This window comes from Dipodomys merriami, unplaced genomic scaffold, assembly GCF_024711535.1.
Source record: "Dipodomys merriami isolate MVZ:Mamm:240054 unplaced genomic scaffold, mDipMer1.0.p SCAF_70, whole genome shotgun sequence".
NCBI lineage: Eukaryota > Metazoa > Chordata > Mammalia > Rodentia > Heteromyidae > Dipodomys > Dipodomys merriami.
In genome coordinates this window covers 2,563,219-2,591,214 of record NW_027206291.1, presented here as the reverse complement: position 1 = coordinate 2,591,214, position 27,996 = coordinate 2,563,219, and the positions used below count along the sequence as shown (strand labels likewise).

Sequence of the window (27,996 nt, the reverse complement as noted above, 5' to 3'; positions counted from 1 at the left end):
CCCACCGCCCTCTGTGATCTCAGGGACCGGGCTCGGGTCAGGGGAGAGCTGGGGACCCCGGGCTGCCGTGAGAATAGGACTGGGGTGCTGGGGACCAACCCAGGGATGGACTTAAGTGATGTTCTCTGGGGCTTGGGCTGGGAAATGTGGGAGCAGCAGAAAGGCCCCGACATTCTGACCAGTGGGCTCACACAGACATGTCAGACACACTCCTCAAATATGCATGCGCGTGCACACGCCCACACCCCCTCACAGGTGTGTGCAGAGACGCTCACACTCAGTGCACGGGCACAGCAAGGACACACCTGTACGCAACACGCTCAGGCAGCAGCACCTGGCACCCCACGCAGATCTCAGGGATCCAGGGGAGAGTGTGGGCGGGACCAGACGCCATGTGGGCATGGCCATGCTGGCATGGGTGGGGCCAGGGCAATGCGGGCGGTACCAGGGGGTGGTATAGGCGTGGCCATTGCACGATGTGGGCAGGGCAAGGCTGGGCTGAACAGAGGCCAGCGTGTGGGTGGGGGCCTGGGCAGGGCAGGACAGGGCAGGGCGGGACAGGGTGCCCAGGTCACCACTTTCTCCTTCTCCTTGGAGCAGTAGGAGGCGAAGTCCTTGGAGATGATATCAGCGTACTGCAGCAGCACGTTACTGATGGTCTGTGGGGACAGACAGGGGGGTGGGGCCCAGAGCTCCGGTCACGCCCCCATCTACACCCACTCCACACTGTGTGAGGACTCCGGTGGCCACCGGGCTGGGTGACCCCTGCCGGGATGGCCACTAAGACGCAGGGATACAATACTGGGAGGAGACGGCGGTTTTCTGGAGACCCAGCATGCTTCTGCATTTGAGGCAAGGCCTCTGGGTACAGCCCAGGCCGCAACTCACAACCCTCCTGAGCCCACCCCCATCCTCTACCCCGCTCCATAGCCATGCTAGAATCACAGCCCCACTTTGCCCAGCTGCTCTGTGAGGCTACCACCCGTGAGCCCAGCCCTCATCACAAGCCTGACTTGATGCCTCCTGTACCCCAAAGCCACCGGCAGCTCCCCCCATGCAAGCTGGATTGATGGCAGTCCCACGGACTTCAGAGGTCTCCGGAGAGCTCTGAACTCTGTGCTACCTCAATGCTGGCTCAAAACCCAACTCCATGGGGCTCGCTCAAACCCCAACAGGCCCCGGGAGCTCCAGAACCAACAGCATTGCAGGCTCTGCCCACCTCCAGCCCCGTGCCCCCCACGTCTGTGTGCCAGCCCACCAGGCTCACCTTGGCGAAGCGCCGCATGTAGTGGCCGACGATCTGGGGGTCAGGGCACTCCAGCTTCTTGATGATCTCAAAGCTCTGGTTGAGCTGGGAAAAGACATCCACCACGGAGCAGGAGAACAGCGCATGCTCCGAGGTTTGCTGGAACTGCAGGGAGGAGGAGGCCAGGTCAGGGCAGGCTGTGGGGGTCCTTGCCTCCCCCCGTCCACAGAGGACAGGGCAGTCCCCGCATGGAGGGAGGGTGCTGCGGTCCACAGGGGACCCAGGCGGTCAGAGACCAACGGAAGACACAGCCACGCCTGCACTAAACATCAAGACGGCCACCCAGCTGGCCCCAGCACCAGGGAGCGCCAGGATCCTCACCCCATCCTTCTTGTCTCGCTCCAGGGCTCCATGCAGGAAGTCCCGCGACACCTCCTCATTCTCATCCAGCCACTGGATGACAAAGGGCTCAAACCACCTGCAACAGAAGGCCTCCACTGTCCCCTCACCCTGGGCTCCCATGGAGGCCACCCCACAGTCCCCCACCCCCCAGGAAACAGACAGGATGCTGCTGACAAACCAGGGGAGCCCTGGTTCAGATCATCTGAGAGCAGCGAGTGGGTTTGCTCTGTGAGGCCTGCAGGCCCGCACTGCAGGCCCCGGCAGCTCTGAGGACCCCTGGCTCCTGGGACGTGACCGTGCTGGGCGCTCAGCATCCATGGCGCGGGGCTGGAATCCCCGCCAGCTGCCGAGTGGCTGGGCGTCCTCGGCAGACAGCCTGTGGGGCCCTTGTAGCGGGGCCTCGGTGGCCAGCACAGGCAAGGCCGGGCGGACTTACGCGGGGTACTCGGGTACTCGGTCCTTGAAGGCAGGCAGCTCGGCCACGTACTCGTTGTACAGCCACTTGACCTTGAAGTGCAGGTTCATGTAGTCGGCGCTCTTGCAGAGACGGTGCTTGTCGTGCTCTGGGGGGGTAGGCAGGGCTCAGCCAGGGCCCTGAGGCGCGAGGGCCTGCTGTGGGGCTGGTGGGATGGGCGGGGGGGGGGGGGGCCGGCGCTCACCCTCCATGGCGTACTTCATGTCTTGGGCAAATAGGTTCCACATGACCTCAGCACTGATTTTCCCCACATTCAGCTCCTGGGGGAACCTGGCCAAGGCAGTGACACAGAGGCTGGGCTGAGGTGGCCAAAAGGGTCACATTCCTCCTCCAGGGGTCGTGAGGGGCACGGGGGCCATGGGGGACAGTGAGTGACTCGAGCCCCACAGAAGGCCTGGCTCCCCCTCCCCCTCCCCCCTACACCTTTGTCCTCACCCACCCGTCCACTCATGCGGCTGCACGCTCACACAGGACGGCTCAAGAGCCAACTGTATGGATCTACACACGTGCCAGGAGACCTACGGTGACCCCACATGCCGCTACATGGTCACAGACCCCCAGGCCTCCGTACCCGGCCGGGGATGCGCACTGGCCACAAGGCCCGGCGTCCCGCACTCACTGGTTGAGGCAGGGTGTGTAGGAGTTCTTGTCCTCCTCGATGATGGACACGATCAGGGTGATCAGCTTCGACCAGAAGTCCAGGTTTTTGATGCTGGGCCCCTGCTCCTCTGGGGGAACCTCGCCCTTCTTGGCCTGGAAGGGGCGATACACATGCAGGCTATGAAGACCCAGGATGTGCAGGGCCCGCGGGGTGGGGGTGGGGGAGCAGGAGGTGGGGGAGTGCACAGTCACAGTTCAGGGGATTGGTGGGGAAAGGGGCAGGAGAGGGCCTGGTCCACCACAGGCCCGGCTGCGCCACATGCTCCTGGGGAGCTGCATGCGCACAGCTGCACCTGGCTGCACAGGGCCCAATCCCTTAGCCTCCCACGTTCTTTTTCCTTTCTTTTTCTTGTCCTGGGGCTTGAACTCTGGGCCTGGGCGCTGTCCCTCAGCTCTTCAGCTCAAGGTGAGCACTCTACCACTTGAGCCACAGCCACTTGAGCCTGATAGTTTATTGGAGATAAGAGACTCACAGACTTTCCTGCCCAGGCTGGCTTTGAACCATGGTCCTCAGCCACCTGAGAAGCTGGGATGACAGGTGTGAGCCACCGGTGCCCAGCTCATTAGTTCTTGAATAAGGTTCCTACATTCTACCCAAAGCACGATGCTCCTATGTGCACTTCCTGGGTAACTGGGATGATACGCGTGCACCAGCATGCCCAGCTGATGTGGTTGAGATGGGATCGTGTGCAGTTTATAGGCAAGCTTCACGGCAGTCTTCCCGATCTCAGCCTCCCAAGGAGCTGGGATGACACCGCCTCTCAAATGGCTCCAGTGAGTCAAGCTGCAGGGATGAACCTGGGCTCTGTGCCCAGTCCGCCTCAGTGCTCCGTGGATGGAGCTGCGACACTAGTGTTTTATGCCCAACTCAGCTCAGCCACCAACCTCACCGTGTGCCTCTGTGCACCTAATGCCAAGCACCTGGGCGGGCGCTGTGCACAGCTCGTGTGGTGCTCTGTGTCCCTTTCCCAAGATGGGGTGCTGACCCCACTTTGTGTGAGATGGACTCAGAAGAGCCAGGCCTCTGGGGAGGGGCCAGGGCATGGCGGGGCCCCCACCCACTCCCACAGCCGCAGGGGCCCGCACCGGGTCTGTCTGGTACTCGCGGCTGTACAGCTCATGGCAGTTGTTGAAGATGTACTCATAGGTGGAGTTGAGGCACGCCTTCACACAGTCCTTCACCACCTGGCTGGCTCGTGGGGGGCTCTGCAGTTCCTGGACCTGAAAGGTGGGATTCAGGCATGGGGGCCGGGCCGGGCCAGAACACGGCTCCCCAGCACTCCGGGGTTAAGGAAATGGTGTAGTGTCAATGCAGACTGTCAAGCCCCTGAGTGCCATTCCTCCCCGAGAGAAGCAAGGCAGAGAGCAGGGGGCAGAGTGACACTCCACGCGCCACAAGGCCCTGGGCCCCAGCTCCAGCCCACAAGCGGCGAATGAGAACCAGACTGGATACAAGAGGGCTGGCCAGAGGTGGAGGAAAGAGAGGCACACCACCGTGGGTGCAGCCACTGCGGAAAACCAGGAGGCTGCCCCTCCAAAGTGGCATAACCAGAAGATCTGGTGACCCCAGCCCTGAGGGCTGGGCTGTGGGGGAGATATTGGCATCCTGTGTTTACCACAGCCCACTGCTCACCATCAACACATAAGTGGTACAGAAAACACGGGCCATGCACACAACGGAATAGCATTCAGCCGGGAAAAAGGACGGGGATCCTATTTTGACAATGGACGGAAGTCCTATGAAGCCAGCCAGGCACAGAGAGGCAGGGCCACAGTCATTTGTGGAATCGAGGGTGGAGTGGAGAGGAAGGGGGGTATCGGAGGCTGGGGACGGGGTGGACTGTGGGGCTGGGTGGCAGCTAGGCAGAAGTAAGTGTCAGAACCCAACGCACGGCATGCAGTAGCTGCTGATGTCCTGAACACGTCACAGAGATACCCGAGGGGAGTTTCAAGGTTTTTAGCACAGAGCAGCAGTGAATGTAAAGGTGAACACTTCTAACCTGATGCAAACACGGCAGAATACCCTACATGCACAGCTTTGATGCTGTGTCACTTTAAGCAATGAAGCACTGGCCAGGTGGCCTGTGCCGCCAGGGCCCTGGGGAGGCCAGGTGGGGTCACACCAGCTGCAGGCCCGCCTGGGCTGCAATCTCAAACTCTTTTATGACATAGTGAAGGCTGGGCTGGGGGCGTGGCTCCAGTCTCAGAGCACCTGCCTAGCAAGCTCAAGGCCCTGAGTCTAAAGCAAAGCAAAGAGGGCGCAGTAAGGGCAGGTGGCAGAAGATGTGTGGCCTGGTGGGCAGAGGGCTGCACCTTCATGCGGAAGAAGGTGATGCTGGTCAGCAGGTCCACCGTGGACTTGAGGTCCTGGAGCCGCTCGGGGCTGCTGGCGGGGAAGTTGTTCTGTTGGAAGTGAGAAGGCGTGGGTAAGGAGGGAGCTGGGAGGCGGGCTGGGGGAGACAGAGCCCAGAGCTGCAGAGGCAAGTACTCACCCGATACATGGAGAGGTCAATCCGCAAGGAGTTGTGCAGCTGGTCCAGGAGCTTCACGAAGCGCTCTTTCTGCAGAGGAGAGGGCGGGCGGAGGTGGCCGCTGAAGGGTTCATGATGCGCTTTCTGCACACTACACACCCCACACAGCACCTGTGCCAGCCTATGGCTGCTACTGATGGGCCAACAGACTCAGAGAGGAACAGCGACTGACACAAAGCAAGTCAGATCTACGCTGGGAACCCAGGAGTCCCAAGCACGGGTCCCTCTCCTTCCAGCCCCAGCCCCAGGACTGACCCCAAAGTTGGAGGCGGCAAAGCGGTCGGAGGCTGACACGTTGGTGGAGGCGGTGGTGTGCGCATAGTAGGCATTGATGTTGGCAAGCAGGGTGCTCATGACGGCCGGCACCCCGGGGCACATGTACTTGGAGGAGAGGCAGGCAAAGTGGCTGTGTGTAGAGAGAGGGAGGCACGGGCCCAGGTCACTCCAACTCGCCTCCAGGACAGCGCCCTGGGAGCAGCTGCCTCTCCACCGGCTCTCCTTCCCCTCTGCCGACTCTGCCCTTCTCTGTGGGACACCACTGGCCCCTCTCTCCCCCCCACCTCACCCTCCCCTCTTCCCTCCAGGGCTTTTGCAGTACAGCCCACAGTGGCCTCTAGCTTGTGATCCTCCTGCCACAGCCTCTCAGTGCCAGATCACAGACATGGCCCCCACACCCAGCCCACGTCCATCTTTCTATCCACCTGGCTGTCACCTATCCATGTCCAGGCTTTCCCGCACACCCCACCTGCGGACACTGGACACCTCTATTTTCCCAGCACCCCAGACCTCCCCAGGGTGGGGTGCCCCGGTCCTCACGTCATGGCTTGGTAGATGGACTCCACGCCGTAGCGCATGGCGAACTCGTCTACAATCTCCTGGGCCGTCTCGTCGTAGTACACTTTCCAGGCATCGTCCCCCTTGGCGTCTGGGATCTTGACCACGCCGTTGTTCTGCACGTCCGTCACGAAGTGGAAGAGGTTCTGTGCGTGGTGGGGGGCATATCACACACGAGGCATCGCGGCAAGGGACCCACCCACCTGCTCCTCTTCATCCAGCCATCTGTCAGTCTGTCTGTCCAGTCATCCATCCACCCCTAAACATCTAAAACACACTGGTCCTTCCCTTCTCTTTTTTTCTTGCTGGCACCGGGACTTGGCCTCAGGGCGCTTGGTTCTTTCTGCTCCTGGGTGGTGCTCCGTGATTTGAGCCACACCTCTACTTCTGGCTTTTTGCTGCTTCGTCTGAGGTAAGTCTAGTGAATGCTGCAGTTTGCTGTCTCCTGAGTAGCTGGGATTACAGGCGTGGGACACCATACCCAGCTTCATCATTTTATTTGTTTAGGTAATGAAACTGGGGCTTAATCATTTCAAGGCTGGAGCTCTACCACTTGAACCTTAAATCTACTTCTAGTTTTTTGCTGGTTATTTGGAGATAAGGACCTCTCACCTTGGTCTTTCCGGGCTGACTTCAAACGCGGATCCCCAGAGCTCAGACTCCCGAGTGGCTGGGATGACAGGTGTGAGCACCGGTGCCCGGCCGTCCATCTACTTCTCATCTATCTACCCCCACTACATACCCCTCCACCTGTCCATCATTCACCCACGGAGCCATCTATCTCCCAACTACCAATCCGTCTACTTCTACTCACTCATCCATCCCACCATTCATTCATCTGCTGTTCAGAACTCCTTCAACAAGCCAAGTGCTGGGAAGACTTCTGCCAGGAACCCCAGGCAGCTGGAAGTCAGACTGACACACAGCCAAGACCGAGGGTTTCATCCTGGGACAGGACTTGGGACTAGACAGAGCTGGAGCAGGGCAGCCTTGCCAGAGGGGGCTTGATGGGCAGGGGCGGAGGCGCAGCCTGAGGCCCGGAGCAGGAGCCGGGGTGTGGAGAGGGAGCGTGGGCTTGCACGTGGACTCACCTCATGCAGACAGGTATACTGCACGTGGTACGGGGCCACCTTCTCCTCGCCCTTGATCTCCACACTGATGTGCAGACGAATGGCACCCGACACTGCAGACTTGTCTGTTCTCTTGTCTGTGGGGCAGACAGGGCCCTGACCTAACTGCGGGTCCCTCAGACGCCCAGAAACTGAGGCCAGGCTTGTCTCTGCATCATGAGGGCATTCCTCAGCCCCCATCCTTCCTTTACATACACACTGTGTTCTGGGGGCTGTCTCCCCCAGTTCCAGGCCCCATCCAATTCTAAGCCCTGTCTCTCCTATCAGATCAAGTAAGGCATGGAGACCTTGCCTCCCCCACTCTTCAGCTCTACAATTTTTTTTTTTTGTCAGTTCTGGGGCTTGAACTCTGGGCCTGGGTGCTGGCCCTAAGCTTCTTTTGCTCAAGGCTAGCACTCTACCACTTGAGCCACAGCACCATTTCAGGCTTGTTCTCTGTGTGTGGTACTGAGGAATCGAAACCAGGGCTTCATGCATGCAGGGCAAGCACTCTACCACTGAGCCACCTTCCCAGCCCCTCAACCCTACACTTCGGATGTAGGTCTCTCTCTCCTCAGGTGGGATCTCTTGTCTGTTTTCCCAGAACCCCGTCAACCTCTGCAGGCCTGGCCCTGTGCATCTGAGGCTCTGCCCTCCCCTCTACAGGCCGCTCCCTCCCCTCTGCAAATCCCATCCTCGCTCACCCAAATTGTACCACACGTCCATCTCGCCGCTCAGCGTCCGCACCTCGATGATTGTCTGCCCCAGGAAATCGTCGGACTCCCTCTTGAATCTCTGCTTCACCCGGGATTTTATGTCATCGTCCTCATCCCACACGCGTACCTTGATGCGGTCGGAGGAGTTGTGACATTCACTATGTAGGGAGGAGAGGCAAGAGCAAGAGTCAGCACCTACCACATGCAGGTCCTCAAAGCCCCTGGCAGCAGCCAGGAGCCCCAGCACTGGGCACCCAGCCAGGCACTCACAAGTGGAAATTCTCTTCCCACACCGGGTTCAGGTTTCCGTAGATGGTTTTTGTTCGTTTCTTGGTCTTCCCAACCTGAACTGTGACATAAGGGTCGCTGGATCCTGTCTTGTCCTTTGCTTGCAAGCCCTGGGCACAGACCACTGGAAGACACAGATGAAGACCAGACATTGAACTTGGAGGTGGCCTAGAGAATAGCCACTGCACAATGCCAGGTGGCTTGGGGAGCCTGGCCTCCAGCTAGGAGCGCCAGCTGGGGCCCCGGGCCTGAGAGGGGCGCGACCTGAGGGAGGCTCCAGATGTCCCCACCCCTCACCCGTGATGCTGATCTTGGCTGACCACTTGGACGTGCCGTCCAGCACACTCTGCTTGACAGCCTTCATCTGCTGCGTGTGCGCCGTCTTAGTCACGGCAAAGATCTCCTGGATGAGCTCGAAGATCTCGGGCTTGTTGCGCTCTCGGATCTTCATGCGGTCTTTCAGCACCATGATGATGTTCTGGGTCCGGTCCTCAGCACCGTGCTTTGAGCTCTTCTCCGCAGCCCCTGAGGACGCCCCAGGCCCGTCACTGTCCCCAGACCTCCACTACATGTGTTCCCCAGAGGGGGCCACACCAGTTTAAGAAGTGGGGCTCAAATGAGGGCCCCCAAGAGCCACTTTTCCACGTGTTCAGCATCCCCAGCCACGGGGGCCCAGCCCCACAGGGCCTGGTCGGTGACCAGGCCCCCACCTTGGCCCCTGGCCTCTAGACCATCCCACCCATGTGACCAGAACCAGGCCCAGATGCAAAGCCTCTCCTCAGCCCTGCTCCCACAGCACCACCCGCCACTCAGCCCCGCCCACCGCCCCTGCCCCATGGCACTGCCCGCCTCCAGGCCCCGCCCCACAGCCCCGCCCCGGGCCCCGCCCATCGCCCGCCCCCGGCTCACGCTGCAGGCAGTCGGCGTTGAGCAGGTCCTGGCACTTCTCATGGCACTTGACCCCGCACTCGGTGCAGCGCATGCCCTGCCGCGCGATGCCCCACAGCAGCCCCTCGCACTCATAGCAGTAGGTGGGCGTGGTGGCCGTCCACACCTCAAAGTTGTGCGGCGTGGTGCAGGAGATGGGGTAGATTAAGGCTTGCAGGGTCTTCTTGTAAACGTGGTTTTTCTGCAGGGGGCCGGCAGGGACCCCTGAGCCCCATCGGGTTGCGGGATGCCCACCTCCGTCATCACCCCGCTTCCTTTTCCCAGAACTCAGGAGCCCCCAGTCCAGTCCACCCCCAAGGAGGGGGCCCAGAGGCTCCTCACGCACCAGCTCCTCGTTGTTCAGTGTGCTGGAGGTCAAGGCCGAGGTGATGCCGGCTTTCCTGGACTGGACCAGAGACTGGGGCCCGAGGATCCAAAGGTATCAGTCACACAGCCGGCCACAGGGAGGGCCCGCCACCATAGGACGCCAGGCCACCGTGCGGCCACGGGACGGATCGGGGAGTGACAGAGGCTCTGGGTCACAAGGGGCCCTGAGGAGGAGGGCAGCCCTCCCCAGCTCACATTCCCCACACTCGGGGCTTGGGAGTCACCCCTGGCAATGGACCAGGCACAGGGAAGCCGTTAGCCACGTGAAGGAACAGGTGGCTGAGGCCGTGGACCGGTCCCCCCAAAACATGCCATAGACAACTGGAAACACAGCTCCCTCCTTCTGAGGAGACTGCCGGTGCCACACGCCCCCACTCACCATAGCCTGCAGTGTCCCGCCGCACAGGGGGTAGAAACCAGACTGGATTAGTCCCAGAGAAGCCTCCACAGCCCCACCCCAGGAGCGTGGCCCCCTTGCCCTGGGCTGGCCCAGACAGGGTGGCGCTCACCAGGTCGCTCACAAGGGGGATGGGCTTCCTCTTGCGGATGTCTGGCATGCTGTCGATGATGATGAGACCTCCACCAGGGCTGCAGGGCACAAAGGGACACAGAGGACCCACGCCTCCTCATTCCACACACAGACAGCTCACCAGTGAGACCAAAGGTTGAACAGGGTCCTGAGCAAAGCTACCCTGAGCCCCAAGACCGCAGGATGGGCCTTGTGTGGGAGCGAGGTGTAGGTGTGACCCCTTAGTATATATGAGGAACCTCTGCAAACTGATATCTTTCAGCAGCTGAGAGTTATCTTTACAAAAGGAGACACAGGAAGCCAGGCACCAGTGGCCAAGACCTGAGGATCCCAGTTCAAAGCCAGCCTGGGCAGACAAATCCAAGAGACTCTTATTTCCAATTAGCCAGCAAATGCCTGAAGTGGAGGCACTGGCTCAAATGGGAAAACACCATTCTTGAGCAAAAACAGCTATGCCTGGGTTTCAAGCCTCAGCACCAGATCAAGAAAAAGAGAAACAGGGAGAAGATATCCATGTGCTGTAACAGTCAGGCAGAGGTGGTGCTGAGTGACTTACAAAGCAAGAAGGGGTGAGGGGAGGCTGGGGCAGACGACAGAGGGAGAAGGCTGTGTCCCCTAGGTCTAAGGGAACAAGGCCCTGCACTGCTTTGATCTCAGCCTGGGATCGCGGTCCCACACTGAAGGTCTGGGTTTACAGGAGATGCAGACACTTCCGAATCTGAGAGACGGTGGTGGGGTGGGGGGGAACAAGGGCATTTTTATGAACTGAAAACCCGCCTAGGGCACATCTGAGGACTAACTAACTAACTGAAGACAAATGCCCTTTGTGCCCATCCGTGAGGCTGCCACCGTGCCTCTCACCTCCACCTGGGAAGGGGTCATGTCAGAGAATTAGAATCCTGTTTGTGTTGCCATCTGCAGGTGGCTTTGCATCAACTGCTGTGTTGAAAGGGGCGCTCTGGGAGATGCCCAGTGACGAGACCCCTTTATTGAGGTGCAGCTGCCTGTCAGGATTCAGGATGTGGCTTCCCTGCACAGGCTTCCTTCCCATTGGCTAAAGAGAGGGGCAGCAGCCAATGACATGGCAGCAGCCCGGAGCCCCTGCTGTGGTCAGGTGGGCAGCCTCCCTGCCCCACCCAGAAGGCAGATCCTGAGAGCATTCTCCTGCCCAGGGCTCCCCGTCCAGACTCCAGCCAGACACCTGCTGGGTTATTTTTAGAATCCTAGCTGCCGGTGCTTGCAGAGACATCGCAGTGAAGGAGGTCACTGCCTGGTTGCTATTTTCAAACACAAGTGTCATTTTAAAATTAACTAGTGTGCCCTCCCCTCTAACCATCTGACATCCCTGCAAACCAGTAAACTCAAGAGCTCAGATGTGCTGGCATGCCTCATTTAAGACTAAATGGCTCTCATTAACTAAAGTGCTACAAGGTGAGAACCTGAGGAATTAAAACAATTGAAGAAAAGAAAAGAAAAAATATATAAAATCACTCCAGGGTTGTAAAGGGGTGTGGCGATGAGTTTCTTTCATCTTAAACTCAGTTCTTCAGGACCTGGCGGTGGCACTGAGCCTCTCCCCTGCTTGGGGATGATCACCTGAGCTCAGGGGACCCAAGCAGCAGGAACCCTTTAGCCTAGGAGTTCAGCAAGACCGCTCAAAAACTCAAACCATTGGCTGGGAAGGTGGCTCAGTGGTAGAGCGCTTGCCTTGCATGCCTGAGGCCCTGGGTTCGATTCCTCAACACCACATAAGCAGAAAAAGCCAGAGTGGCACTGTGGCTCAAGTGGTAGCGCGCTCGCCTTGAGCTGAAGAGCTGAGGGACAGCACCCCATGACTGACAAAAAACAAAAACTCAAACCAACAGCCAGGTACTGGTGGCTGAAACCTGTAATCCTAGCTACTCAGGAGGCCAAGATCTGTGGATTGCCAGAGCAGGAAAGTCTGAGACTTAACTCCAATTAAACCACAGAAGAAGCTGGAGGTGGCGCTGTGGCTCAATTGGTAAGAGTGTTAGTCTTGAGCAAAAGAGCTCAGGGACAGTGCCCAGGACTGGCAAAAAAAAAACAACAAGGGGCTGGGAAGGTGGCTTAGTGGTAGAGTGCTTGCCTCGTATGCATGAGCCCCTGGGTTTGATTCCTCAGAACCACATAAGCAGAAAAAGCCAGAAGTGGCGCTGTGGTTCAAGTGGTAGAGTGCTGGCCTTGAGCTGAAGAGCTGAGGGACAGCGCCCAGGCCCAGAGTTCAAGCCCCACAACCAACAAAAAAAACCAACCAAACAAACAAACAAAAAAACCCACAAATCTCTCAGTCCTGAAGCCATTCCCACCCTCCCTGGGCTGTGCCCAGATGCTACTGAGCTCTGGGTTCCAAATTTCCTCCCAACACCCACAGGACTGTCACTCACCCGCCTTTGAACCACAAGGACTTAGACATCTCGCCTTCTCCCCGGGCCTGCAGGACAGACAGACAGGCAGATATGATCGCTATGTCCTCCCCTCCTCTCCCAGGCAGGTTCACCTCCCACCCTGTGCTGGCTTGCACTGGAGTTAGGAAGCCTGTGTCCTGTACCTGGGAGTGTCTACCTAGGGATCCCCTAGATTTCTCAGGTCCTCACTTTGTCCTTTGGTGAAATGGGCTGGCGGGCACGTGAGCATCTGTCACCCACCATCACCAGACTGCATGGCAGATCTTGAGGGTTAGCAGCATTCTCAAGAGGTCATACACCATGGTTCTGAGGTGCTCAGGGGCTAAAATCTACTCCTTTTCTTTTTTTCTTTTCTTTTTCTTTTTTTTTTTTTTTGGTCAGTTGTGGGGCTTGAACTCTGGGCCTGGGCGCTGTCAGCTCTTCAGCTCAAGGCTAACGCTCTACCACTTGAGCCACAGCGCCACTTCTAGTTTTCTAATGGTTCACTGGAGATAGTCTCATGGACTTTCCTGCCCAGGCTGGCTTTGAACCGCGATCCTCAGATCTCTGTCTCCTGAGCAGCTGGGATGCAAGGTGTGAGCCACAGTGCCCAGCTCCCCGCTTTCCTGAGGCAGGATCTTGCTTGTATTCCATGCTGGCCTCAAACCTTCAGTCTTCTTGCCTCAGCCCTTCAGGGCTGAGATTAAAGGCATGCACTGCCAAATCCAGCCAGCCTTAGTGCTAGCACTCCTCTGGTTCAACACTCAGGATGCTGTCAGTCCCTGAACACCCTGTGTCCTCAGTCACTCCTCAGCTCGCCTGCCCCGGGGCCTTTGCCCTCAGCTGGCATGCCTTCTCATTCCTGCCCAGAACACTCCCCCGCCTCTCCTGTGACAGACACAACTCCAGGGTGGCTGTGGGAACCCAAGAGGCAGCATGAGACACTGCTGCTGAGATCTCGGAATGGTGCTTCTTATGCCTGCAGCGCTGGGAGGGACTCTGGCCCACACCCCAGTCTGGCGGTCAGGTCTACGGTGGCTGCGGTTGCCGCTGGCTTTCATTTAACTTTCACTGAGTGAAAGTTAGCAATGGACTTTTCACTGTAGAGCCTTTCTAGCTTTTGAAATTTAGAAGCATATGAATGCATGACTTAGTCAAAAATAACATAAAATTGGATTTTAAAACAAGGTAAGAAATTTGATTTGAAATTTCAACAACTCTAGCCAGGCAGGGCAGTGAGTGCCCACCTATGAGGCTGAGGCGGCCTGGGCTACACTGCCTCAAGCAAACAACAAAAGAGGCAGAGAGAAAGAGGAATTTCTGCAGTCGTGATATCTGGTAGTCTCCCGGGGAGTCTGTTCTGGACCTCCTATGCGTGAAGGGTCCCCTTTATGAGGGCGCAGCTCTGTAGGGTGTGACAAAGCTGTGTGTGGTTGGGTGTGGGAGGTGGGGGGCAGAGGGGGGGCAAGATCAGGTTGGGTGGGGGTGGGTATGGCCAGTCTAGGTATGGGTGACCATGGGAAAGGTGTGGCAGGGACCAGGAAAGGGCCAGGGTGGCTGAGCGACAGGCAGGGGTGGTGATGGCCAGATCTGAACAGGACATGGACAGGCCACCAGCGGTGATCAGAGGAGCCAATTGGGAAAGGGTGGGGTACTGGGCATGGCCAGACCCAAGCAGGCTGTGTGGGATGCTGGGTATTACCAAGCAGGTTGTGGGCAGGTCCAGCAGGTTATAGGAGGGCCAGGCCAGTTGTGGGCAGGGCCAGGCAGGCTGTGTGGGATGTTGGATATTGCCAGGCTGATTGTGGGTGGGGCCAAGCAGGTTCTGTGGGATGCTGGGAATTACCAAGCAGGTTGTGGAGGAGACCCAGCAGGTTGTGGGTGAGGAAAACCTGGCTGAGGGAGGGCAGGACTCTCACTCACCTCCTGCAGCTGCATCCGAACCTTGTTGAAGGCCCGAAGCCAGTTGGCCTTGGCCCTTGACATGGAATCCTGACCCTCGTGGCCTTCCTCATCTTCTCGTTGCCTGAAACTGAGCCCAGGACTTTGTGAGACATCAGAACAGCTTTCCACAAACCCAACCTTGCCTCTGCCTTCCACTCACCAAAGAGGTGTGGTGTTCCACGGCTCCATTATCTGCCTTTGCCTCCACCTACCTCATCCTCCACAGTCCCCAGGCCTCCGAGTCTTCTAATCACGGGCCCACCCCACCTTCTTGTGCCCTCTCCCACCTCAGAAGCACTAAGGTCACACCTCTGATCACCTCTGACCTTCCCAATAAAGCCACAGTCTTGTGACCACTGCCCACATCCATGCTGGCCTGAGGCTTGTGACTGCCACTCAGCCCTGTCCTGTTACCTCTCCTCAGCCTTGGGGGGCTCAGACTCGGGTGTCCGCTCGGCTTTAGGCACTTCCTCGGGTGTGGCCGGCTTGGGGGCCCCCTTGGTCACCTCAGAGCCCTCTGTGGGCGGCATTGGGGCTGTGTCCTCCTTCTCGGGTGCAGCCGGTGGGAGGCTGATGCGCTTGAAGTCTTTGGGCTCATCCACAGTCACCTCTTCAAGCTGAGCATAACTGCCTAGGTCATCAGGGATCTCTTCCTCCTCTTCCTCTTCTTCCTCTTCTTCTTCCTCCTCTTCCTCCTCCTCCTCCTCCTCCTCAGGCAGCTCCTCATCCTCCAGGTCCTCCAGGTCCTCCTCGTCCTGGTCCCAGTGTGGCGAGTCCTTGTGGTAGCTCACTGAGCTGTGGCAGGAGTGGTAGGAGTCCCGGTCCCGCTCATCCTCCAGCTCGGAGCCCTGCAGGCTCTGCTCATCCTGGTCGAAGTCCTCGCTCAGCTGTGAGCTGCCCTGGCTCAGCTCCCCGGATGACGCATAGCGGCTGCTGCCTGTGGGGCTGGGAGAGGCCGGGGCTCAGCTGGGTGATCTCACCAGGCAGGGTAGGCCAGCGAGTGAGTGCCTACTGTGTGCAAGCCCCTGCCCTGGGCGCCAGGCAGGACTGAGCACCCAGCGTGCTCCTCCTGCTCTAGATGGCAGGACGCTGGTCGTAAAAACTGCCACACGGCTGATGGTTTCCTCAGCCTTCCTGTCCCCACACAGCTGAGTGCTGCCTTCCCCAGTGCCCAGCCATGGCCACGGGAGCCATGGACACTGTGGCCCTGGGCCTCCGTCTCCTCCCAGAAGCAGGTACAGATCTGGATCTGCAGAGGTGGATGGAAGCTTTCACAGGAGATGCTGCTGAGGTCCTTCCTGTTGGACCCAGGGGGACAGGTGACCCCTCGCTTGGAGCCAAACCACCCTCTACCAACCTTCTAGAATGTTTGTGCCAGCATCTGGGTAATGGAAAGGCCCAATGGCCCACATGAACCTGGAATCTGTAGAATGGGCCCACCGACCTCCACTGACCCTGGGCGGCTACCTGAGGGCCCGCGGCTCCGAGAACTCCTCATAGCTGTGCATGGAGTCGCTGTAGGACTCCCGTGAGCCCAGGGGTGGCGGCCGCACGGCATACTGGTGCACCGAGGCGTTGGGCTGGGACGTGGTGTAGTAGGGCGGTGGGATGCTATTGCTGGTCTCGCTCCGGTAGTCACTGTCCCGATCGTCCACTGCACTATCGGGGTCGTCGTCTAGGCGAGAGGGGGACAAGGGGGAGAGGGGAGCAAATGGGGTGAATGCATTCCCCCAGACTTGGGGGTTCACTGGCTGCTCACCCAGTAAGAGGAATTGTTATGAGAACAGATGAAGGGTAGTGTTTGTGTTAACAGAGGTAGGAGCTTTAGAACCAGGAGGGGGGTCCTTTGTGTCCCCCCTGAGCAAGGCTAAACCTACACTATGGGGGTCCAAGGCAGGCCCTACCACATACCAGCGTTAACTTTGCCAATGCCCAGGCTCTATGAAAACCACCGTGATATGGTCCACTTCCAGGAGGGGACGGTACAGACAAAAGATGGAAGGGATGAAGTTATTCAAGAGAAGAAAGAAGGGAGTCCTGGCCTGGTGCTGGCAGCTCACATCTGTAATCCTTGCTAATCAGGAGGCTGAGATTTGAGGGCTGTAGTTTGATGCCAGCCCAAGCAGGGAAATCCCTGAGACTCTTACCTCCAATTAACCAGTAAAAAGTGGGAAGTTGGGGCTGGGAAGGTGGCTCAGTGGTAGAGCGCTTGCCTTGCATGCATGAGGCCCTGGGTTCGATTCCTCAGCACCACATAAGCAAAAAGAAAAAAGCCAGAAGTGGCGCTGTGGCTCAAATGGTAGAGTGCTAGCCTTGAGCTGAAGAGCTGAGGGACAGCGCCCAGGCCCAGAGTTCAGGCCCACGACTGGACCCAAAAAACAAAACAAAACAAAAAAAAAAGTGGGAAGTTGAACTGTGGCTCAAGTGGTAGAGGGCCAGCCTTGAGCAAAAAAGCTAGGGATAGTGCCAAGGCTGAGTCCAAGCCCTAGGATCAGTGTGCACATGTGCACACACACATACGGACCCCTCTGTTCCCCCCACACAGACAGAGCAGGGTCCAGGTGGGCACTGAGGACAGGACAGATTGTCTTGGCTGCCTGCAGGGACCATGGGGTCCCCAGATGATCTCATAGACCCTGGGAAGAGGCACCTTACTTACTCTGCTCATTCCAGCCAAAGTAATTCCAGTTGCCTACAAAGAGAAAGGGCAGAGGAACAGGTGATGGGTGCCACATGACCCTCACTCCCCCCCGCTGCCCAGGCCCTGGGGTGGGGTCCCTGGTGTCCTATGCTGTCCCCCACAGGAGGAAGCAGGGTCCCCACTGTTCAGCCCCTCTGAGGAGTACGCCAGGAAGTAGCAAATGGGAACTGAGACCCAGGACTATGAGACCTCCTTCTACTCCTGCTCATGGATGGAAAAAGTCAAAAGAGAAACCACACTTGTTCCTCATCAGGGCTGAGCTCAGAGAGGGGGCCCAGTGAGCAGCCCAAAGTCACACAGCCCCAGCTGCAGGCCAAGAAGAGAAACCATGCTCCGCCTCCATCCAGCCTCTGGAAATTTCTCTGCGCTGAGTCCTGCCTTTTCTAACCCTCAGCTGCTTCCTCTAGGCAACAGCCACAGTGCTCTTCTGTGTACACTCAGCAACCAGCACACAGCAAGGCAGTGCCTCCATTTCCCAACTGAAAGTCTCCTGGCTTTGTGCCTCTGCTCCCTCCCACACCGCCTGGCCCTGTCCCCAGGCAGGGGACACCAGGTACCTTCTCAATGGTACCCCAACGTCAAGGTGGGAACCAGCTGCATGGCCTACCCCCCTCCAGGCTGTGCCCCACGGTCCTGGGCCCCTGGGGGAGCCGGGGAGCTGGCAGGGAGCTGAGGAGGAGGTGGGTGTGACAGGGCCTCCGCCCAGGGCTGTGTTGTCATTTGGTCCCTACCCTGAGGACAGGGACATCCTGGTGCAGGGGCCTCTGTCCAAAGCCAAGGGGGACAGGCAGAGGGACACAGCCACTACCATGACCAGGAGACAGAGGGCCGCCGGACACCCTGGCACCCGTGGTCCCAGCGAGTCAGGAGACAGACTGAAGACGGTACAGCCTGGGGGTTAGGGCAGCCCGGGGCCAGCGGCCGGCTCAGTAACTGTCATGATACTAACAGACTTGGTGTAATAGGAAGAGAAACCATAGGGTTCCTCAGACCTGCATTCAACTCCTGGCTCTGCTGCTTGTCAACTGTGTGACCTTGAGCATGTCACGTCTCCCACTGCTGGGCTTCATCTGAGAAAGAGGAGGGGCCTGCAGGTGTGAGGTGCTGGAACCAGTGCTGACCCCACTGCCTGGCCCAGGGTGGCCTGGGATCTGGGTGGCCCCGTGGGTTTGCTGAATGCCCGCTGGGCCCCCATGCACCGGGTGACCAATGGACCCACTGGCCTACATACTGGTGTCCGTGCCCCTGCGGGGCCCCAGGGACACTTCCCACATCCCTCAGAGTGGGGGCCACCGTGGGCTCCATTTCAGAGAGAGACACCAGCACTCTCTGCAGGTGCCGGACAGGGTGGTGGTGGAGAGAGCGGACAAGGGACACTCACAGCATTGGCTGCTGGGCACGGGCAGGGGCTTGTCGGGCTCATCCCGGAACGGGTACTGTGGAGATGGACAGCGTTAGGATCGGGCAGTGTGGTCTGTGCCGCCTGCCTCCCAGCCCCCCTCCCCATGGGACAGAAAGATGGAAGCAGACAGGAGAGAGGCAGGGGCAGGGCAGTGGCAGAGGCAGGGGCCGGATGCCGTGCCTCGTCCTGGTCCCGCATGGCGTTCAGCTGCTCCAGCTTCTTGGCCCAGTAGCGCGCCTCCTCCTCCGGGATGTCTGCAAGCAGAGCCACTCGGTCACAGCCAGGCGCGGACAGGGCGGCCTAACCCTAACCCGGCAGGCCCTGGAAAGACCACGCAGGCTTCTAGAAAGGGGACCTGGGCATGTCTGTGCCACTCGGCCTTCTCTAATCTCTTGCTGCTCTCCCGTCTCTGTCACTGTCTGACTCTTGTCATTGTGGCTCTCTCGTCTGTTTTCTGTGCTGTCTCTCATCTGTCTTTGCTGCTTTGTCTCTCATGTCGTCTTTTTGTCTCTCTCATCATTCTGTTGTGGTCCCTCCTGTCCCACCCCGAAACGTTCCAGGACCAGCCAGGAGGCTCAGATGTGCCCTGTGCTGTGGGCTCAGTGTGGGGGAGCCCCAGCTTCAGACGGGCTGGAGGGAAGGTGCGAGGCCCCACCCACCCTCCCGGGCCAGGCTGCCGCACCCAGGGGCAGCTCGAAGCGCGTGTCCAGCAGGATGCAGTGGCAGGTGGGGTCCTTGGTGCCGCAGATCTCGTTGTCGGCCATGATGACCTGGGAGTCCAGTGTCAGCCACTCTCCGGGGCCCTCCTACATGGGGAAGGGAGGCCACTCAGGGCCGGGCAGGGCCCAGGCACCACGGTGCCCCCTGCCGCCCCTCACCACCCCCCCAGGGCGCACGAGGAAACTGAGGCCCAGAGAGGAACACTAAGGACAGGCCCTCGGGACTGGCCAGGCCTCAGCCTCACACGCCACCCCCACCACGTCCAGGGGCTCTGGCCCCTGACTTCCCAGCCCCTTCCAGCTAGGGGGTGCACGGGAGAGGGAGCCCCTGCGAGCAGGCAGGAGCCTTCATCTCCAAGTAGAAATGATGGGTAGAGTCTGGGGTCTGCCCTCGGAAGCTGGGGGGACCCTCCAGACTTTAGCAGTCTCCTCCCTGACTTCATTCCTTCAATAATCCAAACATGGAAGGCACTGTGGCCCCAAGGTAAGTCTCTCTGCACCTCCTCCATACCTGGCAGGGCTGGTGATGCCTATTAGTCCCAAAGTAGCTCACCATCCCGGCGGGCAGGGCACCCCAGCCCCGTGAGGTCAGGCCCAGCACAGGGGACTGAGGAGAGCTCAGTGAGCAGCTTCTGCTCAGGCTTTAGCTGAGAGGGTTAGCCCTCTTCTGCTATCTTCCCCTGGCTGGAATGCAGCTGTAACTACAAGTATCTTTAGGCTAAAAGGCGCCAGTCCTGGGCGGAGACAAGACAGGATAACAAGGGGAAAGGGGCTCAAGCCCTTCGGGACACCTCAGATGTTCAAGGAGGCTGTGGGGAGGAGCACCCTGCCTGGCCCAGGACCTCCCTCCCCACCCTCTGCCCACCACACCCACCTCGTTGGACTGGCGGATGGTCCGCAGTGGGATCCACACAGTGCCCACCATGGTGTCCCAGATGAGGCCCTTGTTCCACACCTCCACAGTCAGCCCCAAGTCCAGGCGGTTGATCTCACTAAGGACAGAGGAACTGGGTATCAGAGGAATGGGAGGGCATGGAGGCTCAGAGAGGTTCATTCACTCACCTGAGGACACACAGCCTCCTGTAACCAACCCCAGGCCTTGAGGCACCTGAGGCAGGAAACAACTAACAAACACAGGGCTCTTGCCCTATAGAGGGGAAGTGGAGGTCTGAGAGGGAAGGAAGAAGCTTAGAGCATCACAGAAGGATCAGAAGTTGTGAGGAAAGGGCTGGGAAGGTGGCTCAGTGGTAGAGCGCTTGCCTTGCATGCCTGAGGCCCTGGGTTCGATTCCTCAGCACCACATAAGCAAAAAGTGGCGCTGTGGCTCAAGTGGTAGAGCACTAGCCTTGAGCTGAAGAGCTGAGGGACAGCGCCCAGGCCCAGAGTTCAAGCCCCACTACTGGACCCCCCTCCCCCCCAAAAAAAAGAAGTTGTGAGGAAAGAGGACTTCCATCCTGATAAGGATCTTGGGACCCTCAGACCCTGACAGGAGAATGTGTGGAAGATGCTATAGTTCCCTGGTACCCCAAGATGAGGCCCTTGGGGTACCTTTCCAATGCTGAGTCCAATCAAGTCCCAATTGCACACCTGCCTCCCTGGAGCCTCACCCCAAAGTGCACGGCCGGGGGAGGGAATGTAACATGATGTTGGGGCTAGGGTTGTGGGGCTGTGTGTCACTCAACAGTGACTCTGCCTCTCTGGGCTTCCCTGTCCTCATCTGCAGTATGGGACTACCCCACTCCCCACACACTGTCACAGCCATCATCTGCAGCTGTGGGACCAAGGTGCCTTTGTAAACCAAACCAGGGCCCCTGTGGCCCTTCATGGCTCCAGGCGGACGCCCGGACACAGGTCATGGGTTCATTCATTCCTCAACTATTTGCTGTTCAGCTACTGTTGCCAGACCACATGGCCTGGCCCATACCAAGGGGACAGAAGCTTCCCAGCCCACCCTCCTGGGGCTCAAAGTGTGGCAGTCCTGGAGACACCAGGGATCAGGGCTCTGGGGGAGGGGGGCTGCGGCACCCAGGTCAAGGCCCTAGGAGCCCCCAGGAAGCAGCCTGGCGGGGCAGCCCAGCATGGGCAGTGGAGGATGGGGGGCGGCGTAGCATGCTGCAGGGACCTGGGGCTGAGCCAAGGAGAGGAAGGAACTGGCAGAGACACAGGGAGGAGTGTGGCTTTTATCCCGAGGTTGACAAGACAGAGACGAGTTTGGAACACAGGAGGGAGAGGGTGTGATTTGCAGTTTTCAAAATACCCCCCACCCCTGCTGCCTTGCGAGTGGAGGTAGTGGATAGTAGGGGCGAGGGGAGGGGAGGCTCACAACATGAAGTCTTGCTCCCAGCTGGGCTGGCTTCCACGCACAGCAATGGTGGTGCTCTTCACGTTCTGCACCTTTAGCGTCACGTATGTGTTGAACTTCTCTGTGGTGGGGACAGCGGGCAGGGCCAGTGTTAGTGCCTAGCCTTGGGTTCCCTGTCCCAGCTGACCCCACCACCAGCATCCACACTGGGAACTGTGGTCCCGGATGCTCAGGTGACTAGGTCTGAGCCCAGTAGAGCAGAAAATAAAATTTTAAAGGAAAAACAAAAGCCCTGTGCCTAACAGGTTGCCATTGGCGAGGCCACCAGGGGCAGAGGACAGGAGACCACACAAAGCCTCTGGATCCCGCCCAATGCCAGGCCTTGTTCAGCCCCCACATCCCCTCCGCAGGCCCAGTGGACTCAGAGGTCCAGGACCCTCCTGACCTCCCTAAGAGACAGACAGACAGGTGCAGAGACAGGGCAGAAAGAGGCCACTTACCTTGAGCACCATCAAACTTGGCTTTTTTGACTGTGGAGAGAGACAGAAATAGGGAAGGGAGACGAGACGGGAAGACAGAGAAAGAGGGAGACACACAGACCGTGACAGAGACGGAGTAGAGGCAGAGTTGGGAGATGTAGAGGAGAGCAGACAACACAAGACAGGGAAAGTTGGGAAGAAACAGGAGAGATGGGAAGGAGGAGGGGAAAAAGGGAAAGAAGAAGCCATCAGACAGATGAACCCAGCCCCCCAAGGCAGAAGAAAATTGGACCTGGGGAGCCGTCACCCCTAGACCCCCATGCTCCCCTCAAATGAGTGTCCTGGGCATCTCTCCCTCAATTGTGTGGTTCAGTTGTCCTCCCAAATGCTGGGGCTTGGAGCTCAGAACTAAAATGTGGGACAGAACACTAGGCAAGGACTGGCTGGAAGCTGTTCACATGTTGGCACCAAGTTCCTCCCAGTGCTGGATCTCCTGGAAGTTTTCCTGGTACCACCCCTGCGGCCACACCAGACCCTCTCCACCAGCACACCCTCCTCTACCCCCCTCTCCCTCTCGCGCGCCCCCCCCCCCCGCCGCTGCCGCCGCCATCCAAGGCAAATGCCCTGTGGGTGTTGGCGATGTCTGATGTGTGCACATGGGGCCGGAGGCCACCAGAGTGGCCCCAAGCCGGGGTCTGCCCCGTCCCTGCTCAGGCTCCCAGGAACAAGGAAGGAGACAGGTCCAGGGGACACACACAGAGTGGGTGCACGCTGAGGTGAGGGGCAGCACCCTGGGTCAGAGCTCTGCCCAAGGGGAGAAGGCCCAGTTTCATCCCTGACCCATCGCCCTGCTCACAAAAGCACCTGACTGCAGCCCATGAAGACCAGCTCCGGTTCCCAGGGGACGCTGGAGGCTCTAAATGCGTGTCAGTCAACATTTCATCCCAGTGACACTGGGCATGCACACACGTGTGTACACACGCACACACGCGGGAATTCACAGAGGCATGTGTGAGATACTAGGATAATGGCAATGCTCCCCAGAACACCCAGGCTTTAAATGCCATGCCCACCACTGGGCAGTCAAGGAGGGAGCGTGGGGAGAGTCCTTCCACAGCACACTGTGTCTCCCTAGACACTGCTCCTCAGGGGTGTCCTCCCCATACCCCCTTCCCTCCTCCTTCTTTCCTCATTTGGGGTACACAGGCAACAGGAGACCTGCCCAAGGCTCTACCCTCAGGTGGGCTCAGGGAACAAAATTAGGAGAATCAGAAGAGAGGGCCTTAGAAAGGATGGGGGGGGGAAGTAACCCAGGGGCTAGGAGATCTGAGGAAGGTCTGAGAGGAGGGGAGGTGGGGTCTGAGGGGAGGGGGGGTCTGAGAGGAGGGGAGGGCTGAGGGGAGGGGAGGGCTGAGGGGAGGGGAGGGCTGAGGGGAGGTGGGGAGGTCTGAGGGGAGGGGAGGGCTGAGGGGAGGTGGAGTCTGAGGGGAAGGGGGGTCTGAGGGGAGGGGAGGGCTGAGGGGAGGTGGGGTCTGAGGGGAGGGGAGGGCTGAGGGGAGGGGAGGGCTGAGGGGAGGGGAGGGCTGAGGGGAGGGGAGGGGAAGTCTGAGGGGAGGTGGGGTCTGAGGGGAGGGGAGGGCTGAGGGGAGGTGGGGTCTGAGGGGAGGGGAGGGCTGAGGGGAGGCGGGGTCTGAGGGGAGGGGGGGGTCTGAGGGGAGGGGAGGGCTGAGGGGAGGGGAGGGCTGAGGGGAGGGGAGGTCTGAGGGGAGGGGAGGGGGGTCTGAGGGGAGGGGAGGGCTGAGGGGAGGGGAGGGCTGAGGGGAGGGCTGAGGGGAGGGGAGGGGGTCTGAGGGGAGGGGGGTCTGAGGGGAGGGGAGGTCTGAGGGGAGGGGAGGGCTGAGGGGAGGGGGGTCTGAGGGGAGGGGGGGTCTGAGGGGAGGGGAGGGCTGAGGGGAGGGGAGGTCTGAGGGGAGGGGAGGTCTGAGGGGAGGGGGGTCTGAGGGGAGGGGGGGTCTGAGGGGAGGGGGGGTCTGAGGGGAGGGGAGGTCTGAGGGGAGGGGAGGGCTGAGGGGAGGGGGGTCTGAGGGGAGGGGGGGTCTGAGGGGAGGGGAGGGCTGAGGGGAGGGGAGGTCTGAGGGGAGGGGAGGGCTGAGGGGAGGGGAGGGCTGAGGGGAGGGCTGAGGGGAGGGGAGGGGGTCTGAGGGGAGGGGAGGGGGTCTGAGGGGAGGAGAGGGGGGTCTGAGGGTGGGGGGTCTGAGGGGAGGGGGGGTCTGAGGGGAGGGGAGGTCTGAGGGGAGGGGGGGTCTGAGGGGAGGGGGGTCTGAGGGGAGGGGGGTCTGAGGGGAGGGGAGGGCTGAGGGGAGGCGGGGTCTGAGGGGAGGGGAGGGGGGTCTGAGGGGAGGGGAGGTCTGAGGGGAGGGGGGTCTGAGGGGAGGGGAGGGCTGAGGGGAGGCGGGGTCTGAGGGGAGGGGAGGGCTGAGGGGAGGCGGGGTCTGAGGGGAGGGGAGGGCTGAGGGGAGGCGGGGTCTGAGGGGAGGGGAGGGGGGTCTGAGGGAGGGCGGTCGGGTCTGAGGGGGCGCGGCCTCCCTCCCCGCTCCAGCCGGGCCCCTCAGCACCGCCTCCGGCAGGAGCCGGTCCGGGAAGGGAAGCGCCGCCTTGCCCAGGGCTTGGGGCGGCGGGGCGCGAAGCTATTTATACGCCGGGGCCGGAGGACTGACGTCACGCGGGGGCGGGGCGTCGCGGGGCGGGGCGGCGCGGGGCGGGGCGGCGCGGGGCGGGGCCTGGCGGCGCGGCGGAGGCGGCGGCGCGGCCGGGGCCGGCGCCCGTGCGCTCCCCTCTTCCCGCCGTCCCGCTCCCGCCCGCGGCGCGGCCCACGGCGACCACCGTCCCCTCGGGACGGCCGGTTTCAATGTGTGGCGGGGCTGTTTCGCATCTCGGTGACCCTGAGTCCTAGCTGCAGGGACCCCGATCCCGGGGCCTGCGGGTGGCAGGGGGCCCCCTCGGCCTGGGGCGGGTCCCGAGGTGAGGGACGCCTCGGGCTCTGCGCGCGGGCCGGGCCGGGAACGAGGGTCCTGGCTCCCGCGAGCGGGCAGCGCGCCCCAGGAGCCCACGGCCCACGCGGCCGCTTCGCCTCGGGTCTGGCACCGGCGGCGGCCGCTCAGGAAACCGCGGCTGCAGGCGCGGGACAGCCCGCGCCCGGGGAGGGGGGCCGGCTGGGGACCCGCGTCCTCCTTCGGGCCCCCTCGATAAACACGCGCCCCGGGTCTCTGCTTCCCAGGCCCCGGCGCGCTGCGGGCGCGACCCCGCTGGGAAGGCCGGAGGGCCAGGCGGGTCGGCAGCCGCGGGCTCGCCAGGTTGCGGGGCTGGGGGGCGGGGGTCAGGGTCGGCCCGCATCCTTCCCTGGCCTCTCCCCTCCTTGCTGCAGCCGCTGGGGGCGAACCCACTGCCCTGCGCCCGGCGGCTCTTTCTGGAAGCATCGCCCTCGGCTGCCCCCCCACCGCCCCCGCAGCCGAGCCTCCGGTTTGCGTCAGAGCTGGAGGTGAGGTGTCACCCCTGCGTGTCCCCCCCCGCACCCCACCCGCGCGAGCCCGCCGGAGACGCCGGGCTGCGGGAGCCGCGCAGCGGCCCGGGGCTCGGAGCCCCCTCCTCCCGGGCGCAGGCCCCGAGGCCTGAGCGAGGGGAGGCGCCCCCTCCGCTACTCCACCGGGTGCCCGGGGCTCGGCTCTCCCGCGCCTCGCTCCAGACCTGACGGCCGGCCTTCGCGCCCGGGACCCTCCTCCCGCCACCCCAGCCGGGCGACCAGCGGCTCTGAGGACCCGGCCGCTGGCCCTTTAAGACCAGCCGCGTCCACGCGGCGCGGCGCCCGGCCCCGGGGAGCGCGGGGAGCGCGGGGAGCGGGCGGGGCTGGGTTTGTGAATGGAGCGGGGGAGGGGCCGCGGGGGCGGGCCCGGCGCGGGACCAGTCCGTCCCGCGCCCCGCGGCGCACGCACGCGTGCGGTCCCGCACACACGCGCGCGCGGCCTCCCGCAGGCGCACCGCCGGGCTCGGTGACACACCCCACCCCCACCCGGCCCGGGGTGGACGGGCCGGGCCGGACCCCCGCCCTGCGCGAGGGCCGCCACCGGGGCCGCCGGCCGCCCCGAGCCCCGCGCTCGCCGGCGGAGCGCCCCGCGCCCAGCCGCCAGGGCGGAGGGTCCGCGCGCTCCCCGCCCCCGGCGCCGAGCGCGGGGCTGGGCGTGGGCTTCGGCGCAGATGGCGTGCGGGCCCCAAAATAGCGGCGCCCCACGTCCGCGCCCTCCCCGCAGCCGCGGCGGGCGCGCGGGGACTCCGCTCCGCCGCGGGGTCGGCTCCCGCCACGCCGCGGGCCGCGCTCCGGGCCGCCACGAGTGGGCTCCGCGCCCAGGCTCCCCGCGCTCCGGCTCTCCGGTCCCGGCGTGGGACCCTCCCCGCGCCCGCTCCCCGTCCCCGCACCCGACCCCCCCCCGGGGTCGCCCCAGCCGCCCGGCCCCGCGCCTCCGGCCGAGGCCCCGCTCCCCGCCGCGCGCCCACGGCCCCGACAGGACCCCGGCGACCCGCCAAGCCCGCGGCGCGCTCGATGCCCCGGGCGCCCGGCCGCATCCGCTAGCCCCGCGCCGCCCCTACCTCCGACGCAGAGCAGAGACATGTCGCCCTGCCGGGCCGCGGCGGCCTGGGCGCGGCCGGCTCCGAGGGGCGGTCAGCGGCCGCGGGGCCGGGACACCGCGCAGCGCTCACGCCGGGGCCCGGCCGTCGCCTGCCATCTTGGTTCAGCACCCGGGCGCGGACAGCGCCCGACGCAGCGGGGCGGGGCCGACGCGCCGCGGTGGGCGGGACCTCGCCGGTGGGCGTGGCTTCTGCGGCAGGCGGGGCGGGCGCGTCGGCGCGGCAGTGTCGCGTGGCCCCGCCCCTGAGCTCCCTCCTAGGCCCTTCGGGTGCGTGGGGTTCTGCGGGGGCCTGGCCCCACCTCCCTCCCGGCAGCGGGGATCCCCCCTAGGTCGCTCTCGGCCGCCCCTGACTCCCTCCAAGCCACCCCTAAGTGCATCCAACCACAGCCAGGCCCGAGCCCCTCCTCCACGGAGCCTTTCCCATGTCCAGCACCCCGTCTTTCTTCCACCTCTTTGGACCCCCCACCCCACCCCATCTCTTCTGGCAGGCCAGGGCCACGTGAGGGCCTCAGCCTCACCCTACAAACCAAGGCGCTCTGAGTCTGGAGACCTAGAATGGTAGCAGAGGCTGAGTCCCATATACCGGTGTCCGCCGCGTGGAGAAGCATCGAGAATGCCAGGGCCGTCCTGGGTGGAGGCCACACCTGCGATCCCAGGCTGGGGAGATGGACACGGGAGGGCAGGAGACCCAGGCCAGCCTGAGCTGCCAGCAGGACTGTCTCCCAAGGACAAAATTGCTACTCAGGAGGCTGAGATCTGGACGATCAAGGCGTAAGTCAGCCAGGCAAAGAAAATCCTTGAGGCTCCATCTCCAATTAACCAGCAAAAGCCAGGCTGGGTGCATGGCTCTGTGGTACAACACCTATTTAGTAAGCAGGGGCCCCGTGACCTTTTCCGGTCAAATGGCCTTTCTTTTTGGTGATCCTGGGGCTTGAACTCTGGGCCTGGGCTCTGTCCCTAAGCTCCTGGCTCAAGCCTAGCACTCTACCACTTGAGCAGCAGTGCATTTCTGGATTTTACAGTGATTAATTGTAGATGGGACTCCTGGGCTTTTCTGCCTCAGTGGCTTTGAACTACCATCCTCAGATCTTAACTTTCTGAATAGCTAGGATTGCAGGTGTGAGTCACCAGCTCTGGGATAGAGGTATTGACTTTTTCATTTTGTTCACTTTGTGGGACCCCTAAGATAATTTTCTTTTGGTCTGTCATGGGACTTGAACTTGGGGCCTGGGCGCTGTCCCTCAACTCTTCAGCTCAC

At 61.4% G+C, this 27,996-nt stretch overlaps 1 protein-coding gene across 2 annotated transcripts in view; it reads right to left on the bottom strand.

Moving 5' to 3' along the window:
- Positions 1–26,844, bottom strand: part of Unc13a (unc-13 homolog A) — a 41,355-nt gene extending 14,511 nt beyond the window's left edge. For both annotated transcript variants that reach the window (XM_070008241.1, XM_070008242.1), the window contains exons 1-31: positions 26,698–26,844; positions 22,078–22,107; positions 21,599–21,698; positions 20,150–20,267; positions 19,239–19,362; positions 18,737–18,810; positions 18,536–18,590; positions 17,113–17,145; positions 15,921–16,128; positions 14,868–15,398; positions 14,433–14,541; positions 12,510–12,556; positions 10,085–10,163; positions 9,955–9,960; positions 9,535–9,606; positions 9,171–9,390; positions 8,559–8,786; positions 8,244–8,385; positions 7,962–8,131; positions 7,240–7,355; positions 6,131–6,294; positions 5,570–5,720; positions 5,276–5,344; positions 5,097–5,186; positions 3,870–4,004; positions 2,743–2,876; positions 2,308–2,393; positions 2,085–2,211; positions 1,628–1,724; positions 1,268–1,411; positions 576–659 (exon numbers count right to left, since the gene is read on the bottom strand). In XM_070008241.1, coding sequence (XP_069864342.1) covers positions 576–659; positions 1,268–1,411; positions 1,628–1,724; positions 2,085–2,211; positions 2,308–2,393; positions 2,743–2,876; positions 3,870–4,004; positions 5,097–5,186; positions 5,276–5,344; positions 5,570–5,720; positions 6,131–6,294; positions 7,240–7,355; positions 7,962–8,131; positions 8,244–8,385; positions 8,559–8,786; positions 9,171–9,390; positions 9,535–9,606; positions 9,955–9,960; positions 10,085–10,163; positions 12,510–12,556; positions 14,433–14,541; positions 14,868–15,398; positions 15,921–16,128; positions 17,113–17,145; positions 18,536–18,590; positions 18,737–18,810; positions 19,239–19,362; positions 20,150–20,267; positions 21,599–21,698; positions 22,078–22,107; positions 26,698–26,719 — 3,765 coding nt within the window. In that variant the 5' untranslated portion in view covers positions 26,720–26,844. The remainder of the gene's footprint in view (positions 1–575; positions 660–1,267; positions 1,412–1,627; positions 1,725–2,084; positions 2,212–2,307; positions 2,394–2,742; positions 2,877–3,869; positions 4,005–5,096; positions 5,187–5,275; positions 5,345–5,569; positions 5,721–6,130; positions 6,295–7,239; positions 7,356–7,961; positions 8,132–8,243; positions 8,386–8,558; positions 8,787–9,170; positions 9,391–9,534; positions 9,607–9,954; positions 9,961–10,084; positions 10,164–12,509; positions 12,557–14,432; positions 14,542–14,867; positions 15,399–15,920; positions 16,129–17,112; positions 17,146–18,535; positions 18,591–18,736; positions 18,811–19,238; positions 19,363–20,149; positions 20,268–21,598; positions 21,699–22,077; positions 22,108–26,697) is intronic.
- Positions 26,845–27,996: the final 1,152 nt, after the last annotated feature.